General features: G+C 37.3%; 1 protein-coding gene across 15 annotated transcripts in view; it reads right to left on the bottom strand.

The window, feature by feature from the left end:
* The window catches only part of MPDZ (multiple PDZ domain crumbs cell polarity complex component), an 89,052-nt gene that overhangs the window by 9,255 nt on the left and 55,186 nt on the right, over positions 1-24,611 (bottom strand). For 7 of the 15 annotated variants that reach the window (XM_026866355.1, XM_026866357.1, XM_026866358.1 and 4 more), the window contains 19 exons: positions 22,631-22,735; positions 21,758-21,853; positions 21,102-21,279; positions 18,886-18,996; positions 18,277-18,360; positions 15,592-15,693; positions 14,331-14,402; positions 11,462-11,624; positions 10,677-10,873; positions 8,501-8,592; positions 8,179-8,269; positions 7,752-7,832; positions 6,577-6,669; positions 6,409-6,483; positions 4,818-4,995; positions 2,465-2,610; positions 2,064-2,147; positions 1,766-1,959; positions 1,363-1,510 (listed from right to left, as the gene is read on the bottom strand). In XM_026866355.1, coding sequence (XP_026722156.1) covers positions 1,363-1,510; positions 1,766-1,959; positions 2,064-2,147; positions 2,465-2,610; positions 4,818-4,995; positions 6,409-6,483; positions 6,577-6,669; positions 7,752-7,832; positions 8,179-8,269; positions 8,501-8,592; positions 10,677-10,873; positions 11,462-11,624; positions 14,331-14,402; positions 15,592-15,693; positions 18,277-18,360; positions 18,886-18,996; positions 21,102-21,279; positions 21,758-21,853; positions 22,631-22,735 — 2,290 coding nt within the window. The remainder of the gene's footprint in view (positions 1-1,362; positions 1,511-1,765; positions 1,960-2,063; positions 2,148-2,464; positions 2,611-4,817; positions 4,996-6,408; positions 6,484-6,576; positions 6,670-7,751; positions 7,833-8,178; positions 8,270-8,500; positions 8,593-10,676; positions 10,874-11,461; positions 11,625-14,330; positions 14,403-15,591; positions 15,694-18,276; positions 18,361-18,885; positions 18,997-21,101; positions 21,280-21,757; positions 21,854-22,630; positions 22,736-24,611) is intronic. The other 8 variants (XM_026866356.1, XM_026866359.1, XM_026866361.1 and 5 more) reach the window with 7 other exon arrangements.

The raw sequence follows: 24,611 nt of genomic DNA, 5'->3' as shown, positions 1-24,611 counted from the left end.
TCTGAATTAAAAATGGTGACTGCCTACATGTGAGTGATCATGCTTATGATCATGCTTTACTCCACTGATACTGTGTGAACAAAATAGAATGGTTAACAATAATATATCGGAAGTATTTTAAGCCTCAATTCTCAGGGCTAGGACAATTAATTACAAGTACATATACAATATACAAATGATAAGTGGGAACTTTCAATTAGATATTCCAAAATGTTTGCCAAAATGAAAGAAACTTTCCACATAAAATGGTATTTTAGTTTAGAGGAGATGTAAAACTGCAGCATATGAACAAGAAATGCACTGTTCTTAGATAAAGTATCAGATAAGAACAGAAAAAGTACTATTACCCCAGAAGAGTATATTCACGAGTTCATTGTCAGAGCACAGACCCAATTCTGGAATTCTTATATACTGGCACACACTGAAAATACAGATAAAGTGCTCCTACTTCCTAACTCCCATCCTCACCCTACCCTACCCCTGCAAAACCAAAAAAAAGCTTGAGGAAGTTTTCAACATACGGAAACATACACCTTTGAATGTAAGTGTAAAGAAGCATGATCGTTTGTCTATGTATCCAAGAGTCATCTATGAGTAGCGGCTGTTAAATTTTTTTCCAGTGGAAGTTTTCCATTGGAAAATGCTGACTCGATGGAATCCTTACCACATAGTAGGAATGTCTCAAAACCCTGGATGGAAAACAGAAGCTGGCTGACCAGCTGGACTTCCTGCCAGACCACAAGAAATGTCGTATATCTGACTTCATTCTGGTCTGGAAATAGCGGGAGGACATCAGAAGCACATAGTTTATTGAAAATAAAAATTCTGGTTCCAAGAGCTGCAGATAGGTGTTTACTTCTGTTATCTTTATGAGAAAGCAATTTCTTATACTAGATGCCTTGGTCACTGGAAAATGCATTATAATATTTAGTGGATGTAAAGTGACACTAAGACATACGCAGAAAAAAAAGATTATCAACTATGAAAGTAATTGGGTTTTGGCACAACTACTCTGATGAATTCTCCATCATTTACAGTCAGTTCTGCATATCGTTCTGAAAATGTGATATAGTTAACCAGTTATCAGTTTTGGGGGGAAAATACAGTATTAAGTTCTAGGTTGTTCTGGTCTTCTATTGGCCTATAAACATATGCCACCCTTCACCACCACTACTCCCACTTCCATCACACAAAGTATCAAGACCTGAATGCTCAAGACTTTAGAAACCATAAATTTGGATTCCCAGCTCATTCTCACGGTCATCTCAAGAACAGCCTGAACTCAGTCTGAATAGAATTATAACTTTCTAAAAATCTGGATCTCAGTTCTTCACTTTTATCCACCTTCTCTTTTCCCAATACCTTTAGCAAAGCTGCAACAGCCTCCTGGTTAGCATTTCGAACGTCTTCTCCATTCACTGTCAATATCTGGTCTCCTTGCATTAATCTCCCATCTGTATCTGCTATTCCTCCTTTGACGATGTCTGACACAAACACTCCTGTATCATTTCTGCAAATACACACAGTGCATTACAGTATTGTTTGGGGGCCATTTTTACGGCTTGCTATTGAGAACACAATAAACATTGTCTCATTTTTCTGTTAAAGTAATGTTGGGCTAATTCCTCTAGGAATGGCCAGTTAGCTTAGGCACAAAAATGACAGGTACAGCCTTCAAGCCCACAGGATCAGAAAACCAGATCCCAACAGAAACATGAGCATGTCCAGCAAGTCCCAGACACTGACTGTCCAGGAACATTCATACCTTTTCCCAACAATACTCAGCCCAAGGCCTTTGCCAGGCTTCTTTTGGAGCTCTATACTGAGTACATCATACATGTCTTCCTCCTTGTACTGGGCCTCATCTCTGTACACAGTCAGACGAACTTTTTGGGGAGTCTGCCGGAGGACATTTATTGCTTCATCATGTGTGGCATTCCTGAGGTCAATCCCATTCACCTGCAGTGAAAGCATACCATGATTAAAATGTGCAGAACCTTCTAGCAAACAGAAGATGCCTAGCTAGCAAATGACAATAAAAACAACCAAAGAAACCACCGCACCTCTAATATCTGATCCCCAGCCCACAGTCTCCCATCCTTAGATGCTGCTCCTTCTTCATATACTTCATGGATAATGATTGCTCCCTGTGGATAAATAAAACAAAAGTAAATTGCATGTTGAAAATTTCAAACAAAAAGCAACTGAAAATTCCTACTATTATTCATCAGTGATTAACAAAATAGTCAGATGTATCATAAACAAATTACCAAAGTAATAACAAGTTCATTTATGCTTTCAATTTTAAGTGCTTTTTTCTTTTTTTTTTTTTTCTCTCGAACTGATTTGTGCTATCTTCCTATAAATTCTACATAAACAAATGAAGAAAAAATCTCTTCTGACAGACATTTTAATTCCTTTATTGTTATTTTACTTGAGTGACACACATATTTTTCCAACCAACCAGCAAAGTATCTGCTCCTCCAACAATGCTCAGTCCAAGACCAGTCCGCCCTTTGGAGATATCAATAGTTGTTTCACATCCAGGAATGATGGGACAAGTAGCTGGGTCAGAGGCTAATGTGGCTGGAGTTGAGGATCTGCTTGTGTCTACAACAACAATTAAACATCGCGGTTACAGTTAAGAGGAAATTATTTAGAAAAGTGACTTTAAAACAGCATTTTTAGAGTTCATTGACAGCCCTACAGCAACAGCTGAACAGCTGACTTACAGAGAATGATGCTGCCAACTCTCTTTTCCCTCAGAGAAATACTATCTCATAGTTTTAATCACAGCTGTCCCATTTTTATAGCATCAAGTACCTGGATCACAGTCTAGATAGGCAAAAAAGCTACTGTACATAACAGATTCTATTTAGATTAGAATTTAAACATCCATGCCAGCAAATATGCAACGTGGGTCAAAGATAAATGAAGTATATAGTTTGTTTTAAATACGTGGATTCAAGGATGTTGGTCCTGCATTTCTGCAATGGGTCGAGGTCCACCTAACTAAATATTTCATCTCAGACTCAGACCTGTATCAGGAGATTAAGTATGAATCAAATATAGTGGTATTTCACTAGCAACCCACGGTCAAGTCAAAGGTTACACGCATATAATTTTACTTAGTGGCCCTCAGAAAGAACTTTTAAATGGCCACTGACACAGGTTTTGGAAGCAGTAAGTTTTGTGGTGTAAATACATATTCTCACAATGAAAATATATACGGCATCCTTATGCAGCAATTTATGTGTAAATTCTGTATCTCTGGTATGTCACAAATAGATCTTCACTTCAGTATCTTATGTAGCAATTTATGTGTAAATTCTGTATCTCTGGTATGTCACAAATAGATCTCCACGTCAGTATTTAGTCAGGTCTGTATCCTTCACAGAAAAAATATAAACAAAACAAAACAGCTAAAAAATACTAAGAGAGGATATTGTGCAGCCACTAAAGGGAAGAATCAGCAGTCAAAATGTCTGGGATGTTCAGATTATCTCTACCACTGATATCCTCCGTGCTTCAAGGAAACATCAAAATTCTATTTTTTCCAAAAGTTAAGAAGAAGCATTTAAATCCTCTAGAAGCATTTTAGAATGGAACTGATTAAAAGAAGTTCCACTGAAAGTTACAAAGGAATTCAGCAATAAGAAATGTGTATTATGAATTTATGTTTGACAAACACTTAGGTCTACTGTGAGCAGTGGGTGCTGCAGCAACAGTAAGCCTCAAAACTAAGAGTCTTTCCCTCTAAAGGGAAGCAGGAGGACAGTGAAGACTTTTTAAAGGTAAAGATTCTGTGTGAGTATAGAACAGGTTACTCAACTGCTCTGTTATGCAAGTTCTTCATGTGTATGATGACCAACTGCTCATGCTTAGTTCAAGCTAAGTAGGATAGTCAAGGATTTAGTAATTCTGTCAAGAAGGCATACAGTGTATATAAAATGTGTGAACTAAAGAACTGGAAGTGACTCTTCCAAGACTGACCTCCATCTAGATAGCTGCATCAGTACTGGGCCAAACATTGCCTACATAGCACTGCTGGAAACACCAGTGGGTAGAGATGTAGTAGAAATCACAACAATATGGAGAATGCAGTTAGGGATGGGCTGCTCATTTGGAAGGAGTCTGTGCAGAGAGAACCAGATGCAAGGCAGCAAAAAGGTGGACTTAGTAAAGGAAAGTGGGGAAATAAACTGTAAAATGAGGTAGAGAACCAAGAGGAGGGTGATCTTCCAACAGTTGGGTTGTAGATGCCTGCAAATGGTAGTGAAGCCAAGTCGCAATCAGAAATCCCCAGGATGCTGGAGGGAGCACTGTTGAAACCTCCATCAGTCTTTATCCCTATAACTTGCTGTGGCAGGGTAGAGACAGAAGGGATACAGTTGGACAAAGCAATAGATTTTACACTAAAACTAAATGCAGAAGGAAAGGCAACACAATTTTTATCTATCAGGTCTCCTATGTGTTAATTTTAAGATTTCTTTTATAGTAGTACAATTGCCTATCAATAATACTGCTAGTAATAAAACATGACTCGGGAATACTGGCAGTGATGTAGATATAAATTAACTGTGATGTGTGCATTACTCAAGAAGTTATTATTAGCTTCTTAGTAGTGTGTTGCTTAACCAATAACCATCATCAGTCACATCTTGACTCTACTCTAAAGGGGGAGATCTGTAATCCAAAAGTACTAGAAAATGCAACTCAGAAGACAGCTGAATGCACACAAAAAGATAAATCTTGTTTACAAGCTGGGCTTCCATTCTTACGTAGCAATCCCAGTTAAGATAGAAGGAGAATCTTACTTCTGACTGGTTCTGGTTCTGGTGAGCTGGAAGAAGCTACAGTTGCTGGCAGTTGCACATTCCTCTTCTCTGCTGGGGCAGTACTGGAAGGGACTGCTGCTGCAGTCAGGCTATCCGTCTCTGCTGAGTTGATTGTAAGCCTCACCATTGTTTTGGATGTCTTCAGGAGACTAATAAACTAAATGATAAAGAGAAAAGCTGGTGAAGAGTGTAACTGGACTGTTCAACTGTAAAACAAAAATAAAGCAAAAAAAAACCTGTTCTGCAAACTGGAGCTACAAGTTACAACCTTGAAGGTTTTTTTGGTGATGAACAAGGTCAAATTTTGTTAGTTTTTATAAGAAACAGTAATAGAGTTAACTGTAGCCAGACCTGGCTGATGTAAATCAAATAGCTTCCATGAAACTTCACCAAATTATACCAGATGAGAGTGTGGCAGTCTTTTAATGGCTTCTCTTCTCTGGACAAAATACTGTATTTATAGCAATTATTAGAAAAACTGGAGAACTAGTATTGTCTTTTAATGCTTGGGTGAAGCCCAATTCTGATCCCATAGAATTCAATGCCAAAACATCTACCGATTTAAATAGATGTGCTACTTTCCATCTAGATCCTTAATCAGATGTACAGTTGGGAAGGAAAATTCTGAAAATATTACCTGAAATATGGGAGAGGACACTAGGGTATAACATAAAAATCCAGTTTAAAGTGATACTGAAAAACCTTGAAAATTAATTGCCATCTCACAGAAAAGTCAACAAATCCTCCTAAGACTTTACATTTCAGTAGAATTAGGAGTTTTCAGAAATTACTTACTCTGTCTCTTCTTCCAAAGCTTACCTAATTCCCTGCAGATAATTTCACTCTCTTACTCATTTACTGCTTTAGAGACAGCAGTGCATCAAAGAGTAAGATAGATGCTCTCCTAATTGCCCTTCAGTAACCTTCTCATGACTAAAGAATCACTTTTCCTGGTAGCAAAGCAGGTGCTAGAAAAAAGCCTGCCTTCAATTCACTACAGAACCCAAACTGAGTTTGCAGAACTAGAAATTAGAAAAAAGTCTTGTTATTTAGGAATGGAAACATTTTCTCCAGAGGGCTGAAATATGAGGCTTGAAATATAATGAGGCCATTATGACACTCTCCATGTAGTTCATGACATGAATTACCACTGATGCAACTCACCCATGTGAATTTACATGTATTAATTCTACTGGTTCTAATACCTCTAGAGGGGAGTAGCTACAAAGAGTCATTATTGAGTGACAGTTCACGTCATTTATCCTACAAATAAGTGCCACTCAGTCATCAGATCTGAACCACAGGGAAAAAAAAATATCACATTTGTAGCACTGACACAGATGATTTACGTAGTGTAGTAATATAAAAGAGCATCTGAGCTTTAAATTCTGAGCTTATTCTGCAGTAGTTTCCTTATCCAGACAGTGCCTGTGGATCCTTGGTTCTTTAAACAGCTATGAAAAAAAAGTCACAGCAGAGTCAAAAAAACCTCACTGGTATGTTTAAGACAAAATAACCTCCTATATTAAGTGATGTGATTTCTGTAACATTTCTGACACTTCAGAAGCACCTTTTCTACTGGATATCCCATAACAATTTCATCATCCACTGCCAGGATCTGATCTCCAATTTTGATTCGTCCATCCTGGAAATAATACAGAATAAAACACATGAGCTCTGGATGCTACCTCAACATTTTTTTTTTCATTCCCTATTTGGATTTTAAATGTTCTCACACCTTTGCTGCTGCACCATGATCTGTTAAGCTCTTAATAACTACTCCATTAATTGTGTCTTCTTCACTAATGGCAATTCCAAAGCCTCCTTGATCCTGGGGCAAACAGAAAAATGCAAATGGTTAGGTATTGTTTTTATCAAAATATTAGAATACATTCACTAAAGACTAGTGAAGACTGCAAATGTAACAAAAATTTGGCTTTTCACAATGCACCAATATTTTTCTTTAAACTAATCTATCTCTGAAATAGATTTTGTCAAACTACAAACTATATTTGCTACCAAGATAAACCTGAAACACTTCTAAATTCAAATCCATTCCTTTGAAACTTACAAGGTCAACTGTGATTCAGCTGTTAAATTCATAAATAAGAGTAAGAAACATAAAACGTATAGAAACTACAAACTAAGATAAACAAAACTTCATGATATAGCTGCTTTTTTTTTTTTTTGAAACCACAGAAAAAATACATAGGAGTAGAAAATACAGAAGATGAAAAAACACAGGCTCTTCCTGTGAAATTAGTAAATGTGGCAGAATGAAGTTTCCCTAATGCTTTCACCTAGAATTAAATTATCCAGATACCATTATATATTCTCCTGGTTAATAATGGAAGGATAGATACCTTCCAAGGTGGAACACTGACTGCAAGCATCTATCCGTATGTCTCCTGAATGAAACTGTCTTCTCCGTGTCAATAAGTAGGAACAGTATTTTTTCCACCCTCATCTGGAAGCTTCATAGTTACAGAACACCTAGTCCTTTTCTCCCAGCTGCACAATTTCCACTAAATATGTATGTTGTTTGGGGCAATATGGTGCTTATAGTGTGCTAATTCATTTAGCTTGAACAACTAAGGCACGAATTTTATCTGAGCCACCACCAGCAGCTGGTTACCAAGAGCTTTGCAAATAGGACAAGAGGTGACTTCTTCCAGAGACACAGAGCAATTGGCAAATTTTTGTGAAGCTAAAGAGACTCATGAGGTGGCAAGACATTCATTGTGCCAGGAAAACTTTGAGGTCCAGTCACAAACAGGAAGAACAGACCTCCAGAAATCTCTATTCTGACTTTCAGTAAGTCAGCAAGTTTGTTCGCCATAAGAGGGATTCCATTACAAAAAGCAAACTAGTGAATACAAATGTGGCTGAGTGTATTTAATTTTCAGCACATACCTTAGGGAGTTCCACATACTGAATGTTTTTACATGAACTGAAGTCAGAACAAGCACTGGCATTTGCAGGACTGGTATCAATCTAAGAGAAAATAACAACATAACTGTGAGCAACTATATTCAACATTTTGCATTAAAATAAAATAGTGCACAAAGATTTAAAGTGGGTCTGATAATCTTCTAGCTTAATGTAAACTGCTATAACCCTATTCACAGGAATATTAGATTTACTTCATAGTTTAGATGAACATAAAATAAACCAGAATTGAGTACAGCTGTACTAAATTTAGCAGCTTTAATAAATCTCATTTGTTTTTCCCTTGCATTTTTTTTTACTTTTGTAGCATTTGCTAAGCAGACAGGACACTCCTCTATCCAGAACAATGTTAGTATCTCAGTCAAATGAGAAAAAAAAAAATTTACTTTACCTCTTGATGTTGAAGGGTCCCTGAAGTACACTGTGAAGCCTCTACTGACTTCGCAGGGCAAACAGCCATCTGATTTACTGCATCTTTATTTCTACAATAGATTCAGTTAAAGAATGTAGTAATACAGCACCGTATTTCTTAGAACAAGTTTAAGTCTATTCTTTTACTTTATTTTTGGCACTCACAACTCAAATATAGAAACATAAAACGCAAGACATATTTAACGACCTTACCAAAATTAAAATAAAGCAGAACCACTCTGTGAAAAACTTAAGCATATAAAAAATAGACCTTCTTAGTCAAACCTGTAAACAGAACCTACCTGATAAAGATTATTTTTACTTTTGATGGTGCACATTTGATTATTGAGGAAGCATTCTGGTGAGTCCTTCCATAGAGTATTTGTCCATTTATCTACATAAAGGAAGGTAGCAATTATTTCTCAAAATACTTAAATTTGCTTATACTTTAACTTTTAAGCCTTAAAAATGTCCATTGCCCCTCATCACTGGCTAAAGCAGCAATTGTGTAACACAGTATGCTGTGCCCTGCTTTCACTTCCTTCTTCCAGGAAAGAATTACTTAGTTTGAATTCAGACTAACACTGTCGCAGCGCTAAAAATGTCATTCTCCGAGTTATACTGCGTTGACTTGGCACATCATCTATTTCCCCTTGCCATTGTTCACCTCACGATCAATGTAGTGATAAAGCAGTGGCATGGGAAATTTAAACATAACAAATAAATCACTTATACTCAGCAATAAGATTACTATTTATCGAATCACAGCTCTGCGTCACGCACTTTATCCACAGGAGTCTGAACAATGGTGCATTTAAAATCTGAAGATTTGACCTCACAATCATTGTCTTCATTTTGCAGAGCAGACTCACTGAAACCCCTTGAAACTCCTGATTCAGATATGACTGGATATCAGTGTCAACTAGCAGAGTAAGTCCATTATTCACCCACATTTTGTTAGTTGCATTTGTTCTTGGAAATGGAAAACTGCAGTGCAGAAGTCCACTCTAAGAAAGGGGAAATGATTAGAAGAGGACAGCTTGGACCTACACAAAGGGCGATACTGCAACACACACCGAGGCAGTACTAATAGATGTAGAGAAGCAGTAAACAGTGAGCAACAGATACAACATACTCAACTGAGGGCCAAGCATAACAGCAACCTCTCAGCTCTCACACAGGTTGTGTCCACTAGGCATGGTCACAGGGATACTGAGCCCTGTCATTTACACTGGAGGTGACAATGCAGATTAAACACTGCTTCCAGTGTTTGCCATGGGCTTGTGAAGAACCATGGTCAGGCTGTCAGCTGGGGAAAGGGTCATGGCCTGCCACAGTTGATGTACAGCTACTTGGGAATATAAAGAGTAAGCTCAGATGTCTCCTCTCAGAAGAGGCTGGGACAATCTCTTAGCACCCGGTTTGCAAGTTTACAGCGTGGACAGTAAGCAATAAATCACATGAGAGCAGACTGAGACAGATGTGTTTCAATGTATTCTGAGGATACTCAGCATCTCTAATACCCAGGTTTTAAAACAGATGTTTTAACTCAGTCAAAAGAACTGTCTAGCATTTAACATTGGACTCTGCAACTAACGGGTCCCTCTATAAGACTAAGTCCACAGCGCCACAAATTCGTTAGCTTCTCTCCTAGTCTGAAACTGCCAACCTGCATTGTTTAGTCTCTCAGTGTCTCCTCCAAGGTTTGTTCAGTGTCACCATTACCTCCCTGTACCATCCCCCCAGTATCTCCTCAAAGACCTCCAGACAAGGTTTTGAAGTTAGACAAAGCATTTTTGTGAGGGTGATGTTGTCTAATGCTATCACAGAAAGAATGGAAAAAACTATAGCAGAGAATACATCTGCAAGTATTGTCAACTGAACTGTGATAATATAAAAATATACCTTATGCTCATATATACAAGGAATGTTAGCTCCACATTCAGCGGTCAGATCCCTCCACAAAGCCATCAGAAAACAGCCTGAATGTGTCATGAGATAGAAGTCCATAATACAAATTGATCTGTTCCTTTTTCCCCAATTTCATTTCCATTTCATAAGTTACACAACATAAAAATATTCTGATATTATCACACTTCAACTAGACAAGTAATTAGAAACTCTGTAGCACTCCACAGATGATCAGCCCAAAGGACTTCAGTATCTTACATGGTATGCAATGCTCTGAACTTCCATACATCTCCATAACCCAAAAACTGCTGTCATCCACCATTTTTATCCATTTTTAAATACACAAACACACTTTTACTTAGTACTACTAGAACCAGAAGAAAAAATCCCATCTGCAACTATCTGTCATACACCAGAATAAAAATGTAGTAGCATAGTGATGTCAACTTGGACAACTTGGGGATTTCAAAGTCCACTGAAGAACATCTACACTGCAGCAAGAATCTAACATTTTAGTGCTTTTTCAGTCAGTATCTTTTGGTTTCAGTATAAATTGCAAAAACTCACCTCTAATAACTCATCTGCAATCTGTAACCTGCCATCTCTGCCAGCTGCTCCATTTGGATCAATTCCCACTATAAAGACACTCATCCTGGATCGGTCTTTGTTACCAGCAAGACTAAGTCCCAGTCCTGTCCTTCCTTTTTCCAGCTCAATCATGTGTAGCTCCCCTGGTAGATTTCCATAGCGCTGCACGATCTTTTCTAAATGTAGAAGTGTGGGCAGCAAAGGTTGGATTTACGTTAGAAAGTTTCACCAAGTCACCTAGAAAGTCAAGATCAGTGTCCAGTGGGCAGTATCTGACAGAATAATCCCAAACTGGATGAGAATATTTTAAGTGTACAGCACACTTTCTTTTGAGCTAAGCCTTAGGGGATTTATAACAATATTTCCAGTTACTTGCTTTCCTTCTGATTTCTGAAAACATTAGAATTTCTCTTGAAAAAGACATGTTTTGTACTTAAAGGCAATAATCTTCCCCCCCGTAACACTTTTGGATAACAGAAGCTATCACATCAATCACTGCCATCAGCTACCTAGAGCACACTGAAGTTCTTCAAGTAGTCCTAGGTAGGGAATTTGGACCATGGAAGAAAACAGAGACTGGAGTGCAACGAAGAACAGTTTTATATTTCACTATATGCATTTGCCCAAGCACCACTGAAACCTGACAGCAATACTTAACACCTAAATCATCGAGTACACGAGAATGAAGTAGTTCAAACTGGATCCCCTGTATCTCCCCTGTGATATTTCCACACTGAATATTTCAAACATCATCACAAACTTACTCCAACTGTAACCGAACTCATCCTCCTTTTCCACATCCTCTAGGACTCTGATAGAAGATGACTGTGCAACATCACAGCTCATTCCTGAAAATGCTGAAGGAGGGGGCAGAGGCATGCTACAAAGCGAAGTCTTTTCTGGCTCTAAACTGGATTGACTGAATGCCTGTGGAAAATAAGAAAAATGCAGTGGCTCAGCAGATGCAGACTCTGTATAAAGCAAACTAGTATACAAAAATGTCAAAATGCCAAAGACTATGGCTTTGAAGTTTAAATACCAAGCAGCTGGAATTCTAAATTAGTAACACGGCACAGAAAGGCTGCAAGAGATCAAAGATACAAACAGAACACCAGGCAAGGTAAGAGTAACATCACTCCAAAATGTATTCAGAAGCAAACAAAACTCACAATAAAAGCCCAATTCAGTAAAGTTTTATGTGCCACTTCACATTTCAGAAAAAGTCTCTTACAAAAACTCAAGTGTTTTTTTAATGTAATATTTGTAAAAATTTCTGCTTAATTTTATTTTTAAAAGCCATTGCACATAAATTCTTCCTATCATAAGCTTTGGAAGCCAAAAAGAAGGGAAAGGAAATAAAGAACTTGGTGCTTTCAAAAATGCCTTGAGAAAAAAAGAAAATAACTCGTATATTAACTGAAAGGACAATTTAAAAACAAAATTAAACAGACAATAACTTAAGAAATCCACAGTAACCGGACTTTTTCTGACATTTACTGGTTTCTTATAAACTGCATAGGGTAGATAAAATAAAGGATACAGATTAAATCAGAAAGGAGACAAATACTCTTGCTCTTGATGTATGAGGTCTATTCATATTGACAAAAAGTTAAAAAGTATAAATGCACAACTACTGAAATATAATGACTAAACACCCAAATCCACAATCTGGCAAGCCTCCATTCAAGTCAGTTTCCCTGAGGAATACAGACTCTAATCTGGGATTTGTCTTCTAAGTGTTTGTATTTTATATAAATTTGGCTTGTTAAGAATAAACATGTAGGCAAGAAACTCCTGTCTGAGTATCATCATTCTGAAGCTTATGTATACCCAAGAGACTGGTATTTGGCAGATCAGCTGTTAATGTAAAAAAATAAAACTTTAGTTAAAAACCAAATATTTTTCCAACACTAGGATTTTCAGGTGTTACCCTAGCTTCATAGCCCTTTTCTCATAATTTCAGCTTTGATTAACTCCATTAGCACAAGTTTGAACAGCATGTCAGATGGTGTCTCTAGGTGCCCAAACCACTAAGACAATTTCTTCATCAGAGGGAATAGTGAAATGGATAACAACATACACCTTGGAAGACTTTAGTCTGCTTTAAATTGAAGGTGTTGAAAAAACTAGAGAGTTCCCAATTTATTCATACTGAGATTTAAGGAAGGTCCCCTCTCTCAAGGAAAATGAGTTACCTTAATTGTCTATATACTCCAAATATTTAAAGAAAGGGCAAATGCCTTGTTTCAGTTCCCTTGCTTCTGTTTGAAAGAGATTTTCCTTTCACTCAGGAACTTCTTTTAGAAGCTTAAGTAGGAAGTCATTAAATATCAAAAGTGTGGGGAAGTTTTAATATGGCACCTAAGCCAATCATTTTTATAATGCATATAAATGCTACATGATTTTTTGTATCATTATATCAGTCACAGTGATCTGTGCTTCAAAGCTAAGACAATGCTATCCTGCTGAAATGAAACCTTGAATCACGGAACCTCATGTACAACTTATTTACAGTTTATGCAAATTATACTCTAAAACTTGCTAATAGTTATAGGGCAGACAAACTTCAACTGAAGCAGCAAAATTCTCTCAAAGACATTGTTACCTATCGGAATAAGAGTAAGGTGAAAACACTACTTAATAACACTCAAAGTGATTTTTCATAATAAAAAATTAATGTCTTCACCATGGAGAAAAGTTGGTGACAGACCTCTACCTCAAGGAGAAGTGAGGGGGAGAGCGGGTTCTAGAAACACTGATTTTTCAGAGTGCTTCCTAGAGTTTTAACTAGAAAGCTACATAACGTACTGAAAAAAAAAAAAGGTAACTTTTTGTGTGAAAGCAGACCAGATCAGCAGACCTTACAGTAGTGTCTGTGTTTTAAAACCAAAATTAACATACCACTTTAGTGTCACTGTTGATAAATGACAGTGTCCAAGAACTTTGCAAAATTAAAGAAAACATGACCAAAAAATAAAAAAGAAAAATGCTGTCAAGGACCTGTGGAAGATCTATAAGGTATGGATATACGGTTACATCCTGACAGATTAGCACTTACGAACTGCAGCCATCATAATCTGACTGACAAATAAAATGCTTCTGTCTGTACCTGTTACATGTATATAAATCTGAACATGTCCAATGTTTAAGGAAATGCTGAAATTAAAGTAAAAGCAAGGCTCCTTTGTGAGAAAGGTAAAAAGGGTGTTACGATGCCCTTTGGGCAGCAGGGACCACGTCCTGCCTCCAGAACTCAGCCTGGCACACATTCACCACCAGCAGCAGAAGCTGGGCCCTGCAGTTTACACACACATAAGACTTTTGCTCCCTGAATCGGGCCACACACAAAAAACCTAAAATGCTTTTAACTTATGAAATACTTTCAGTGTGCCATGACACAGTATTTCATTTAAAATGCAAAGCACCAGACAGTGAATGAACCCATATGGCTACCAGTGTCACTCCGATCACAGCCAAGCAAATATTAAAAACGGCAGCAACTTTGGAGCACTATCACTTTCAGCAAAGAAAGCACACATTAAGGAAGAAGCAGTACTCCAGAAGGTATCACAGGCCATGTACAAACATACAGCACACATACGGTAGGACCCACTCACTAGAATCAAGACAAACCTTGAATGGTGTGGGAGCAAAAGGGTTAGTTGGGGAACAACAGAAGGTAACCCTAATTGGATTCGATACCTCCTACAGTAATAGAAAACAGCAATCCACATGTTACAGCGCCTTTGGCAATACACAGCATTACTAATGAATAACTCATTTTCAATTACAGATTCATTTTACTAACTGCAGCAACTTCATTAACTCCATTTATAAATGAACAGAGGTATTTAGAGGGTTATTAAGGACCTGATTCAGAAACATTTCTTTCTATACATGAACCTTAGTTCAGCAGAAGCAGACATAGATGACAAAAGGCCATTTTTATCTCAGTGTTAAAAAAAGGAATTATGCCGAAACTGCAAAAACATCAGCATTTCTCTAAAAATATGTGCTATTTTCCTCAGAAATGCTTTTGAAAATATAGAAAATACAAGCCATCATTTATGTTACACTTCTACACCCTCTCCCTCAGAACTGTAACAAACACAGATTTCAAAAACACAATGTAATTATACACCACATATATGTTCATTGTACATTTGATATATTTGACAACATGAGAAAATAGACAAAGGGCACAATCACTCCCAAGATGCAAAATCACCTAGAAATTATTAAATCAGAAATACATGCACAGAAGAATTAATCTTTTATTTATTATTGTGTTAGAAGTTAACTCTGTTCCCAATATGAATAACATGCAGTAAGCACTAACCACAAAAATAGAATCTAATTTTTTTATTATTTCTAAAGATGTCAGCATCCTGTTCATGGTGCATTGAAAGAATTTTCAAGAAGATGACAGAAAATATTTTCAGCATCATGAAACAAAAGCCCTTTTTTTTTTTTTTCATGCAAAAAGAAGGAAGAGTTATCAAAGCTGAAAAGTCCTAACCACATAAAAAGAAAATGAAGTATCTAGAAGCAAAACACCTCACGCTGATGAGAGAGTTACACTCAGGTCGGTAATTGAACATATACCAGAGTCACTGATTTTGCAATTGAGAACCTACTCCTTTGGTAGCTCTGATTAGAACAGATTTAGTGGTTATTATTAATGGAGCTGGCATTTTTTAACTTCTTCAGAACTCTTCTATGTGCATGCACGTCTGTGTCTTTCTAATTCACTGAACAGAATTTCCACTCTCATCAGCACAATATTTTATCCAAATTGGTATAAAAGAATTTAAATGCAGAGAGACACTCATGGCAAAGAAGCACACATATAATGTTTGGTGAGTCAAAAGCAGATAGTGTGTCATCATCCAACCTTGTTAGTGTTGATCTGAGAAGAATCAGCAAATGGGTTAGTGCTGCTGAAGACAGCTGGCCTACAGAAAAGACTGCTCTGCGGGAAAGGCAGGGAAGGGTTCTAAAAGGAAAACATAGTAGAAACTAAGCAAAAACATTTATTTAGCAGTTTGTGCTAATCAAACAAGGTCTGCTTCCTGCACTGTGCTACAGACATTTGAAGGTAAACAAAACTGTATTTTGCCCTGTGTCTGTATCAGCTATGTTTAGCAGAGAGCAGAGAAAGTGCACCAATCCCCATACCTGTTCTAGCCAAAAAAAGTGCATAAAGTCCAGAATTCAGCGGCGTGACCAACAGAAAATTTACTTGCTGTGATATTTGTACAATTTTGTCCAAGCATCTCAGCATACGGGTTACTCTTACACATTAGTTAATTATAAAATTGTGGATTTTTTGATTAGAAGAAACACAATTCTTTGTAATAATGCAGTATGTTTAATTTTATTTTGAAAACCACATATTAATTCTCATAATTTGATTTAACTCTTGTGGTAACACACTGTGGATTTTGCAAAACAGAAGGTTTAGTAATATTAAGCATCTCTAAACAGACTTCATATCTAATAATAACTTTTACAGATCACTTTGTGTGTGTGTGCATGCATCTATAATTATCTGAATTTATAGTTTAATTAAACTAAATTCTCTGGTATTCACCATTAAAAATACAAGGTACTTCCTTATTATTAGCACAGAGAGTTTTCATATTTAGACAAAATTAAAGGCTATTATTTGACCATTTATAGTCCCTATGCAGTTTTTGTAATGCACTCTATTTTGAGATCAGGATCTGTTTAATAAAGAGGGAATAGGTCTGATTTTGCATAGCATGTTGGCAATACTGTTCAAAATATACTTAAAAGTAATTTCTACACTAGGTGTATCCAAGATACAGCTTAAATGTCTGAGGGCTGTAAGTTTAACACTGCTCAAAAATAAGAATTATAGTAAGTGGAAAGGAATGTGAAAGGCTTGCAGCATCAACTGATACATTCATATCACAGTAATTTAATCCAGATATATGGTGCTACTTTAAGATTTTCTTAAAGCATTTATTTGCTTTATTAAATGCTCCTGAAAATACAAAATGCATCCCATAACATGTATTCTCAAATATTTTGCAAATCGAAAAGTAATGCAATTTGGTAAGACAACCTATTCTTGGTCCTAAAATTTCTTCAGCCATGAGAAAGTAGAGCTGTACATGAACAAAGTTTCTTCACTGGCAAGTCACTCAAAGTCAACAGGCAGTTTCCCTGTACAGTACAACAAGATTTTCTGTTTACATATGTGATTCCCATTGGATTATGTCTTTTATAAAGAGAAGTCTGTGAAAAGCAATTTGCCAGTGTAAGATCCTATTACACTTTAACCATTACATTTGTCATCTGCATAAAATTTTAAATTGTACCTTGATGAAATTTTAAGCAACTAAAATAAGCATCACAGACATTTTGTATATAAACAGTGAAACCCTAGTAAAAGAGAAAAAAAAGTATCAGCCACAGTAATTGAAAATCTTGCCTTTTGTATTTTGTCATGATGGCATAGCACCTAAAATACTACTACTATCTCAAAAATCTAATCCATGCAACAGCATTGTATTAATATGGATGACTACCATGATAAAATATGGAGCATTTGAGTTTGCCTAAACAGTTAGTTTCAGCATGTTTTCTTACAGTCTAGGGCAAGAAAAGCAAATGTAAAGACAAAGGATATTTTTCCTTTTGCTGTTATTTTTTCAAAACAAACCCTAAAATAACAGGATTTATTTAAGCCTTTTTTTTTTTTTTTTTTCAACTAACTTGTGCTCAACATTTTATTAATGTGTCCAGAATGCTAAGGTATCAGAAACTAGCTAGCATTTCAGTGCTGTTACTCTACAAATTATGTGGGACCATAACCATGGTGATAGATTAATTCTTACTCGGAAATAATTCTTACTCAGACCAGTATCAGTATGAAACACAGATCTGATGGATAACTGCTTGATAGCAAAACTATCAACTAGCTTTTCACAGTCCATCTGCACTATCTGGGTTATCCTAGAGTACAGTTAGGATCTCTTAACTACTACAGTAGCCTGAATGAAGAAAACAAAGGGAAACAAACTGACTCATAAGTAACATGTCACTTGAAACTCACTGCCTTCCTAAATACATAGCTGTACCATATTAAATGTAACTACTGTGTGCAGGCAGGTAGCTACCTGGGTGACTGCACATGAATGAAGGCAGGAAATTCCCTGATAAGATCTTATTATAAAGTACAGATGCAAGTTTCAAAAGATGAAGACAATATATATGTCATTTATATAGATCACAATGCAACACATATATACAGTAAATGCATTTGCAATGTTTCTGCTTACAGAGAAACAAGGGCTAATAAACAGTCAAGAAATAAACAACAAGCTTAATAAATGGAAAATAGAGAGAACAAAGAACTGCAATTAAAAATAGTAAAGGAGCATTCTCTAAATAAAAGTAAGTTGTGATAAAGTAATGGAAGCATTCCCATCCCAAACTGGCCTTAATGTACTGCAGTGGCAATTCTGTTCACATCACAGGAAATGCAAAAGCCTCACTTCAGTAGGTATCAATAACCAACAATCAACAGAGCTTTTTCATGCAACTTTACCTTAGATGACTGACGATAAAATGGATTAGTAGTTTTCTGCCCACAGGGAGCAGAAGCTGAAGAAGGGCTATAAAGAGACTCTGGCTGGGGAACAAGAGTTATAAGACAACTAGTAAATAAACACGCAGCTTACACAGACTCTACAATGAGGAAGTTTAGTTTCTAGTAATGCAAGCAACCTATATTAAAGCTCAGTAGCTTTTGTCTGCAATGTCCATGCAGCTTAGTGACGGAAAACCTCTGTGTACTTCTAGGTCCTTTCATTAACGTCCAATGAATTTTTTTAACAGGTGCTGTATTTCTGCATGCGCTCCTCAGACATGCTGTCAATCTCTAAGAGCTGGCTTTAGTTAGACTCCTACTCTGCCCCCCAACAAATTATCTTTCTTGAAGCTTTTCAAAATAGTTTGAGGACGGCGTGCTGGAGGGTAATTCCAAATCCAAATCGATTTCATTCTAAATGGAAATAATACTTAAATCAAATCTGTTCCTAAAATAGCTGAGATGGAACTTTCAGGATTAAAAATCCCATTCCCAAACACCACCACCTTGAACATTTGTTTTATCTATTACTATTATTACATCTATTTTCATACTCTTTATGCTTACCCTTGGTCTGCTTATAATGCTCTGTACCATAAAGACTACAGGATTGCCTGCCTTCCGTATGGCTTCCACAGCTTGTTCATGGCTGGCATCTCTGAGGTCAATTCCATCCACCTGTAATTGGAAGACCTCATCTTAACATTGCAAGCAGCTACAAGAATCAAAAGTCAGGTTTGGATTTTGGTTAGAGAACTTTCACTAAAACCTAAGCCCAAACCTCTGTTGCTGGTGGAAAGGTTTCTACTAACTTGGCCTGAGGTCCCTCACACACAGGTTTGAGATCTCCAAGAGCACTGAAAGGACATCAAATTAAGTATTCTTCATGGTTTTAAAAACAGGTTTTTCAACATTCTTAGTACAGGCTTCATACATTTTCCCACAAGCAATATAATAGAAGAGATATAATAAGAAGACATAAAGTAATCTGACGAGAGTGGTAGCATTTGCCAAATATCGCTTCCTTGCAAAACCAACCTCAGAATAACCTGTCTTCTAGGATTTTATGAGATATACAGACTGAAACTTTTTAGGTGCTGGAAGGTCTTTCATTGTGGGGTATTATGTCAGTACAGTGTCCTTATTTTATTTTCTTTTGTTTTAAAAAGCAAGATAAGACCTTTTTTAGCTACTAGACACTTTGCCCAAAGTTGAACTTTTAGGTCAGAGCTGAAAAGCTTTCTCTCTTCTAGAAGAAAAAATTACAAAGGATTGCTAAGGACAAGTTTTTGCCTCACTGCTCTTCTTCATGCCTTCCTATGTATTGGTTTGTCTTATGATCCAGGTAAGAACCATGTTATGGTGAGGTTAGCATCAATACAGCATTCTCACAATGACCATAATAAAAGCTAGAAGCTAACATAGAAAGGTTATTTGTTAGTGGCAATTCTTGCACACACAGTTACACAATTAGGATTACCACTACGTTTTTAATTGTCTAACTACCTTAAACTTAACCATCCAGTGTAAATAAAGAGAGAACAAGAACAATCTGAGAGAGAAAATTCTAAACCTATGAGGAACTGAACACCACCGCTATTCACTCTTCAACTCCCTATGTCTGAAATACTGTAGGCACTAGTAGAGAGAAAAGCCTAGATACGTCACAACCTGAGAAACTGAAATAATCCATTCAGAAACAGTCATATTAACACAACATTAGTTACTTAATTTCACTCAGCCACTCCAACTTCTGCAAGCATCACTATCAGAGACTTGCTGCATTCATAAAAATCCAGGTATTCAGACATAAAGAATGCTTTTTAACTTTGTGGCCATCAGGCAAAATTCCACCTCCCAACTTGCCATACACTGGAAACTCGCCCATCCTGCTGTAGGAAGTGCTACCCATATTACGGTATTATCTCAGGATCCTTTATATGGATCTTGTAGCAGACAGTAAACTGCAGTTTACGTATCACCATGTAAAGCAAGCCCCATCTGATCCAGGGGAAGAACCATCACCTCCATCACCCTGCTTGTTACGTTCTTACTGATGAACAGTCAGCTAAGGACATCCACCATGGTGGAGTGCAGTTCCTAATGGCCTGACACTGGAGACGAGGTGATGTCTGAATTACTGATAATCATCACAGGAAAGACACATTCCTTTCAGTATGTTCATTCTTCAGTATCTTTAAGTGAGAAATAAGTGGTTGCATGAGCACAGGGTTAGCTAAGCAGAACAGAAATAGATAAATTCCTCTCTGCAACAGCACTGGCTACCCTCTCCTCAGGCACAATGGTCTCAACTTCTTCTGTATCAAATCCATCTTTCTTCATGTCAGTGGGAATAAAATTATGTCTCCCTTAATTCCTGCATAAGAATGATCTGATCTGATTAAGATTTAAGAGGGAAATAAGGTTGGCATTTATTTCCATAACTTGTATTCACTGGCCATTTCTGTTGCTATCCAACATGCAAAGGTAAAACCTTTTAACTGCACCAAACTAAAGTTTTTTCCTACACATGGTGGCTTTAAAACAGGCAGATAGAACTGCTGGCTTTGTAGATCCCTGCTCACAGAGTCATCTATGCTTTAGGTTGTATACTCAACTTAAAGCTGTCTGCCCACAAACACCAGCAGATGGTACTACACGCTGTATGGCTCAAGCGGTGCCAGCTGAAGCAATTACACAGCTGTCAGCCCAAGACTGCATATTCATCTCAGCACCTCCCGAGATGCAGGCAGTATTGCAAGCAAAAGGCACTCGGCTGGTACCTCCACGATACGATCTCCGGTTTTCAGTGTTCCATTTTTGCCAGCTGGGCTGTCTTCCAGGATGTGCTTGATGAAGATCCCTCTCATCATTTCTCCATTACTCAAGCGGCTCCCCATCCCTCGTCCTCCAACAATGCTGATCCCCAGTGACTTGCTAGGCTCTCTCCAGAGTTCAACCCTGTTGTGACAAAACAAGGAGCAAAATAAATGAAAATCTGTTGTGATTATGACAATGCTGCACACTGAAGACACCCGGATTTGCACAGTGGCTTAAAAACATTCAGAAATAACTCATCTTTGTAAAGTTTTGTCTTTCAGTGGGTGTTATCTACTGAATTGCTCAGAAAAATCTGCATATATTGCTGTTCTCTTTATTTTAGATGCTAATCAAAACTTCAAATCCTTCTCTTCAACCTTCTTACTGGCTCCCAGACAATCAGCCTATAGAAATAAATTATGAACACAATAAAGAAACTGCTAGATTGAATGGATTTAACCCAATGGCAGTAAAAATCAAAAGTGAATTACTCCTGCAGTGCACAATATATGTAAGTGCAACAATACTAGTTTTTTATTTCTCTTAAAATGTATTACAGGTTTCAAAATTTTTCTATTTCACATGAGTTTTTATACTGTGCAACTAGATCTGCACTTACTTTCTGGGGTGGTTCCAGTTACTGAAAGCTACATTTTGAAGTTCGCTTTCTTCTCCCTCCCCCTCTTCACGTTCTGGAAGCTCTGGGAGTTCCCTGCTGATGAACAAGAATATGCAGTTCATTTTTAAAGAAACCACATAATCACTAGATTTCACTGCAAAATTTCATGTATTAGATCACCCTGCCAGTATTAGAATCTGTAAACAGGGTTCATGTAACAAACTTCTTTTTCAGCCGTCTTGTTAGAATACATACTGTGTTTCAGATTCCCTGTCCAGTTGTCTCTGCAATTAAGTTGCTATCAACTGACAACCACAGAATAAAAAGATTCTGCATTTTGGTATTAGAATGAAATCAAAGCTGAAGGTGATTATTTATTGTTTCCAAAATGGAAGAAGCTACAACAGCGGCATTCAAAAATTTTGGATATTCATTTCAAGAAAACAAAAATGTTAGTCATTGAATATTTTGGCCTATAACTGTAATGAACTTTTGAAACTCAAGATTCTTTCCAATATAAGTTCTGGAAAGACTATCAATGCCAAATTCTCATGTTGAAAGTGCTGAGTATTTGTGATGATACATAAATCAGACTGTATGGTATTTAAGATAAGTTTAGGATGAGGCAGTATTCAATCTCCTTTTTGGGTAGATCAAACACCTATAAAAAGCCTTGTTAAAAATGCCAGAAAAATTTACTAGCCAAAGCAAAAATTATATTCTGAACAGCTTTTTATTGTAATGGCTAGTGGTCTGAAGAAAACATCCATCTTTCAGCTCTTCTAAAAAAACTTATACATTCCTGAACTGTGCAAAGTGTATGGAAAGTGTATCTGAGAGCCCTATGGGAGAAAACACTGTCTTTAGACTCACCTGACAGTATGTGAAGGTAAAAGTTCAAGTGGCACAGCTCCCTCTGTCTGTTGTCCCAAACTGGCACTGTACTCATCTAAATTTTCTGCTGGCACATACGTAATACTGCAATAGAATAGGACATGATTAAAGTAGCATGAGGACTGCTGGTTCTACTTTTGCTGGGTGTGAGTGGTGGATATGAGGAAACCACTCAAGACTTCTTCACATAGTCATTGACTTCAAAGCCACAGTGCTGGTGTGTTGGGAATACGGAGTTATATGAATCCTTTGTGACTTCACAACAAATACACATTCATGGTCAAATTAGGTAGCTGAACAGCACATAATTTTCTGATGGCTGGCCACTCCTTTTTAATTGTCACCTGAATAGAAAAAATGGTGTAACAGAGAAAATCTAGCTTCAGTCAAAACAGAGATTCCTTGTGCAAAGACAAACACTGAAGGATCTGTGAGGTGTGAAGCACCATTACCATCCTAAATGCTGGCTGAAAATGCTTCTGTAGATTGGCTAGAAGAAGGCTTTATGCTTTTCTGAGTTGGTTATGTAACTATTTTAGGTTTCTACATTTTCAATGAAAAATACTGCAGGGTTTTGGACATAAAGGTGTGTTCCAGCATACCGCTTATGCAGCAGGGAGAAATTCCCTGCTCAGTTCCTTCTTCCACCCCTTCACATGCACTTCCAGACAGCTTGGGACACTCAGTCAGTCATGTTTCACCAGTCAAATGACATGCACACTCCTGAAGCCCTGGTGTAATGCCAGAAACAGAAATGGCCCAATAGACTGAGGAAGGGGAAACAAAGAAAAGGAAGAAAGATTCAGGCATGAAGAAGACTTCTCAAAAATCTTCCCTCTATGGGCAAAATAACACCATGATCTAAACATGACTACTTAGATAGTCCTCTTTTAACAATGCTTTTCTTCATAAAAACTGTAGCTGTTCAATAAGCAACTTAGCTATCAAATTTAAGTCTGCTAAGTAAGGTTAATGGAAAAAGAACATACCAAAAAAAACGTCTTCCCATCCATCACATGGTTAAAAGAAATATGTTCATATTTCACCACAGAACACACAAGGGGAAAAAAAAATAATCCTGACCACAAGGACGTGTAAACTGCTGAGGAGAGACTCCTTCAGCTCTGAGTCTCTCACTTAATTGAAGCCCTCTCCTGTCTGTCACTCCCTGACTGTCACTGATTCCCCCCTCATTACTTTTCTGCTGAATGCAGCAAGCAGCAAAAGGCAGAGCAAACAGACTTTCATACGACTAATGCTGTCAAAAAAACTCTACCAAAATTTTTGTAAGAATCATTGTGATTTGTTTTCTTTGTCTGTGCCCAAACACGTTCTCTATTTTCTCTCACATCTATCATATCTAGAAAAGTGCAAAAGATGGTCATTAAGAAGGTGCCTAGGGTGCTGAACAAGAGGAACTCTCCTGTTCTTTTAAGGATCATTTCTAAATCATACTTACTATCACCAGATTTATCTCTTCCTTAAATCTCCTCCCTCTTCTGCTTTGGCCTTTTTTCAAACACACAAGTGTTATGTGCTTGACACAGTGTTTTCATTTTGACGTGCTGAGGAATTAACATACACTAGGGAACAAACACTCAGCAGAAGGTCACTGACTCTAATCTGTCTTTCCTGAGGGCATTCCAGCACTGGGAGACACATGAGATACAAAGCAGTTATACTGCCAAGGCCTATCAGTGAAATCAACAGAAGCAAGAGGGAAAAGAGTTTTTGAAAATAATCATTATTACTTCTCAGACATCTCCAACTCCAAATGCATTAAACAATAGTAAAGTGCTAGCATTATGGTCACAAAACTCTCACAGGGCAAATGCTGCTGCAGAAGGTAAGCCCATAAGAATACCTTGCCTCTACAAAAACCGTGAGATGTGCAAGCTCCATTTCAGTGAAACAAATTGTATAATTCATCCAGTTACATTCATCAGTTTCATCCCAATCG

Source organism: Athene cunicularia (assembly GCF_003259725.1).
Source record: "Athene cunicularia isolate RWA chromosome Z unlocalized genomic scaffold, athCun1 chrZ_part2, whole genome shotgun sequence".
Lineage (NCBI taxonomy): Eukaryota > Metazoa > Chordata > Aves > Strigiformes > Strigidae > Athene > Athene cunicularia.
This window is presented reverse-complemented; position numbering and strand designations above follow the sequence as displayed.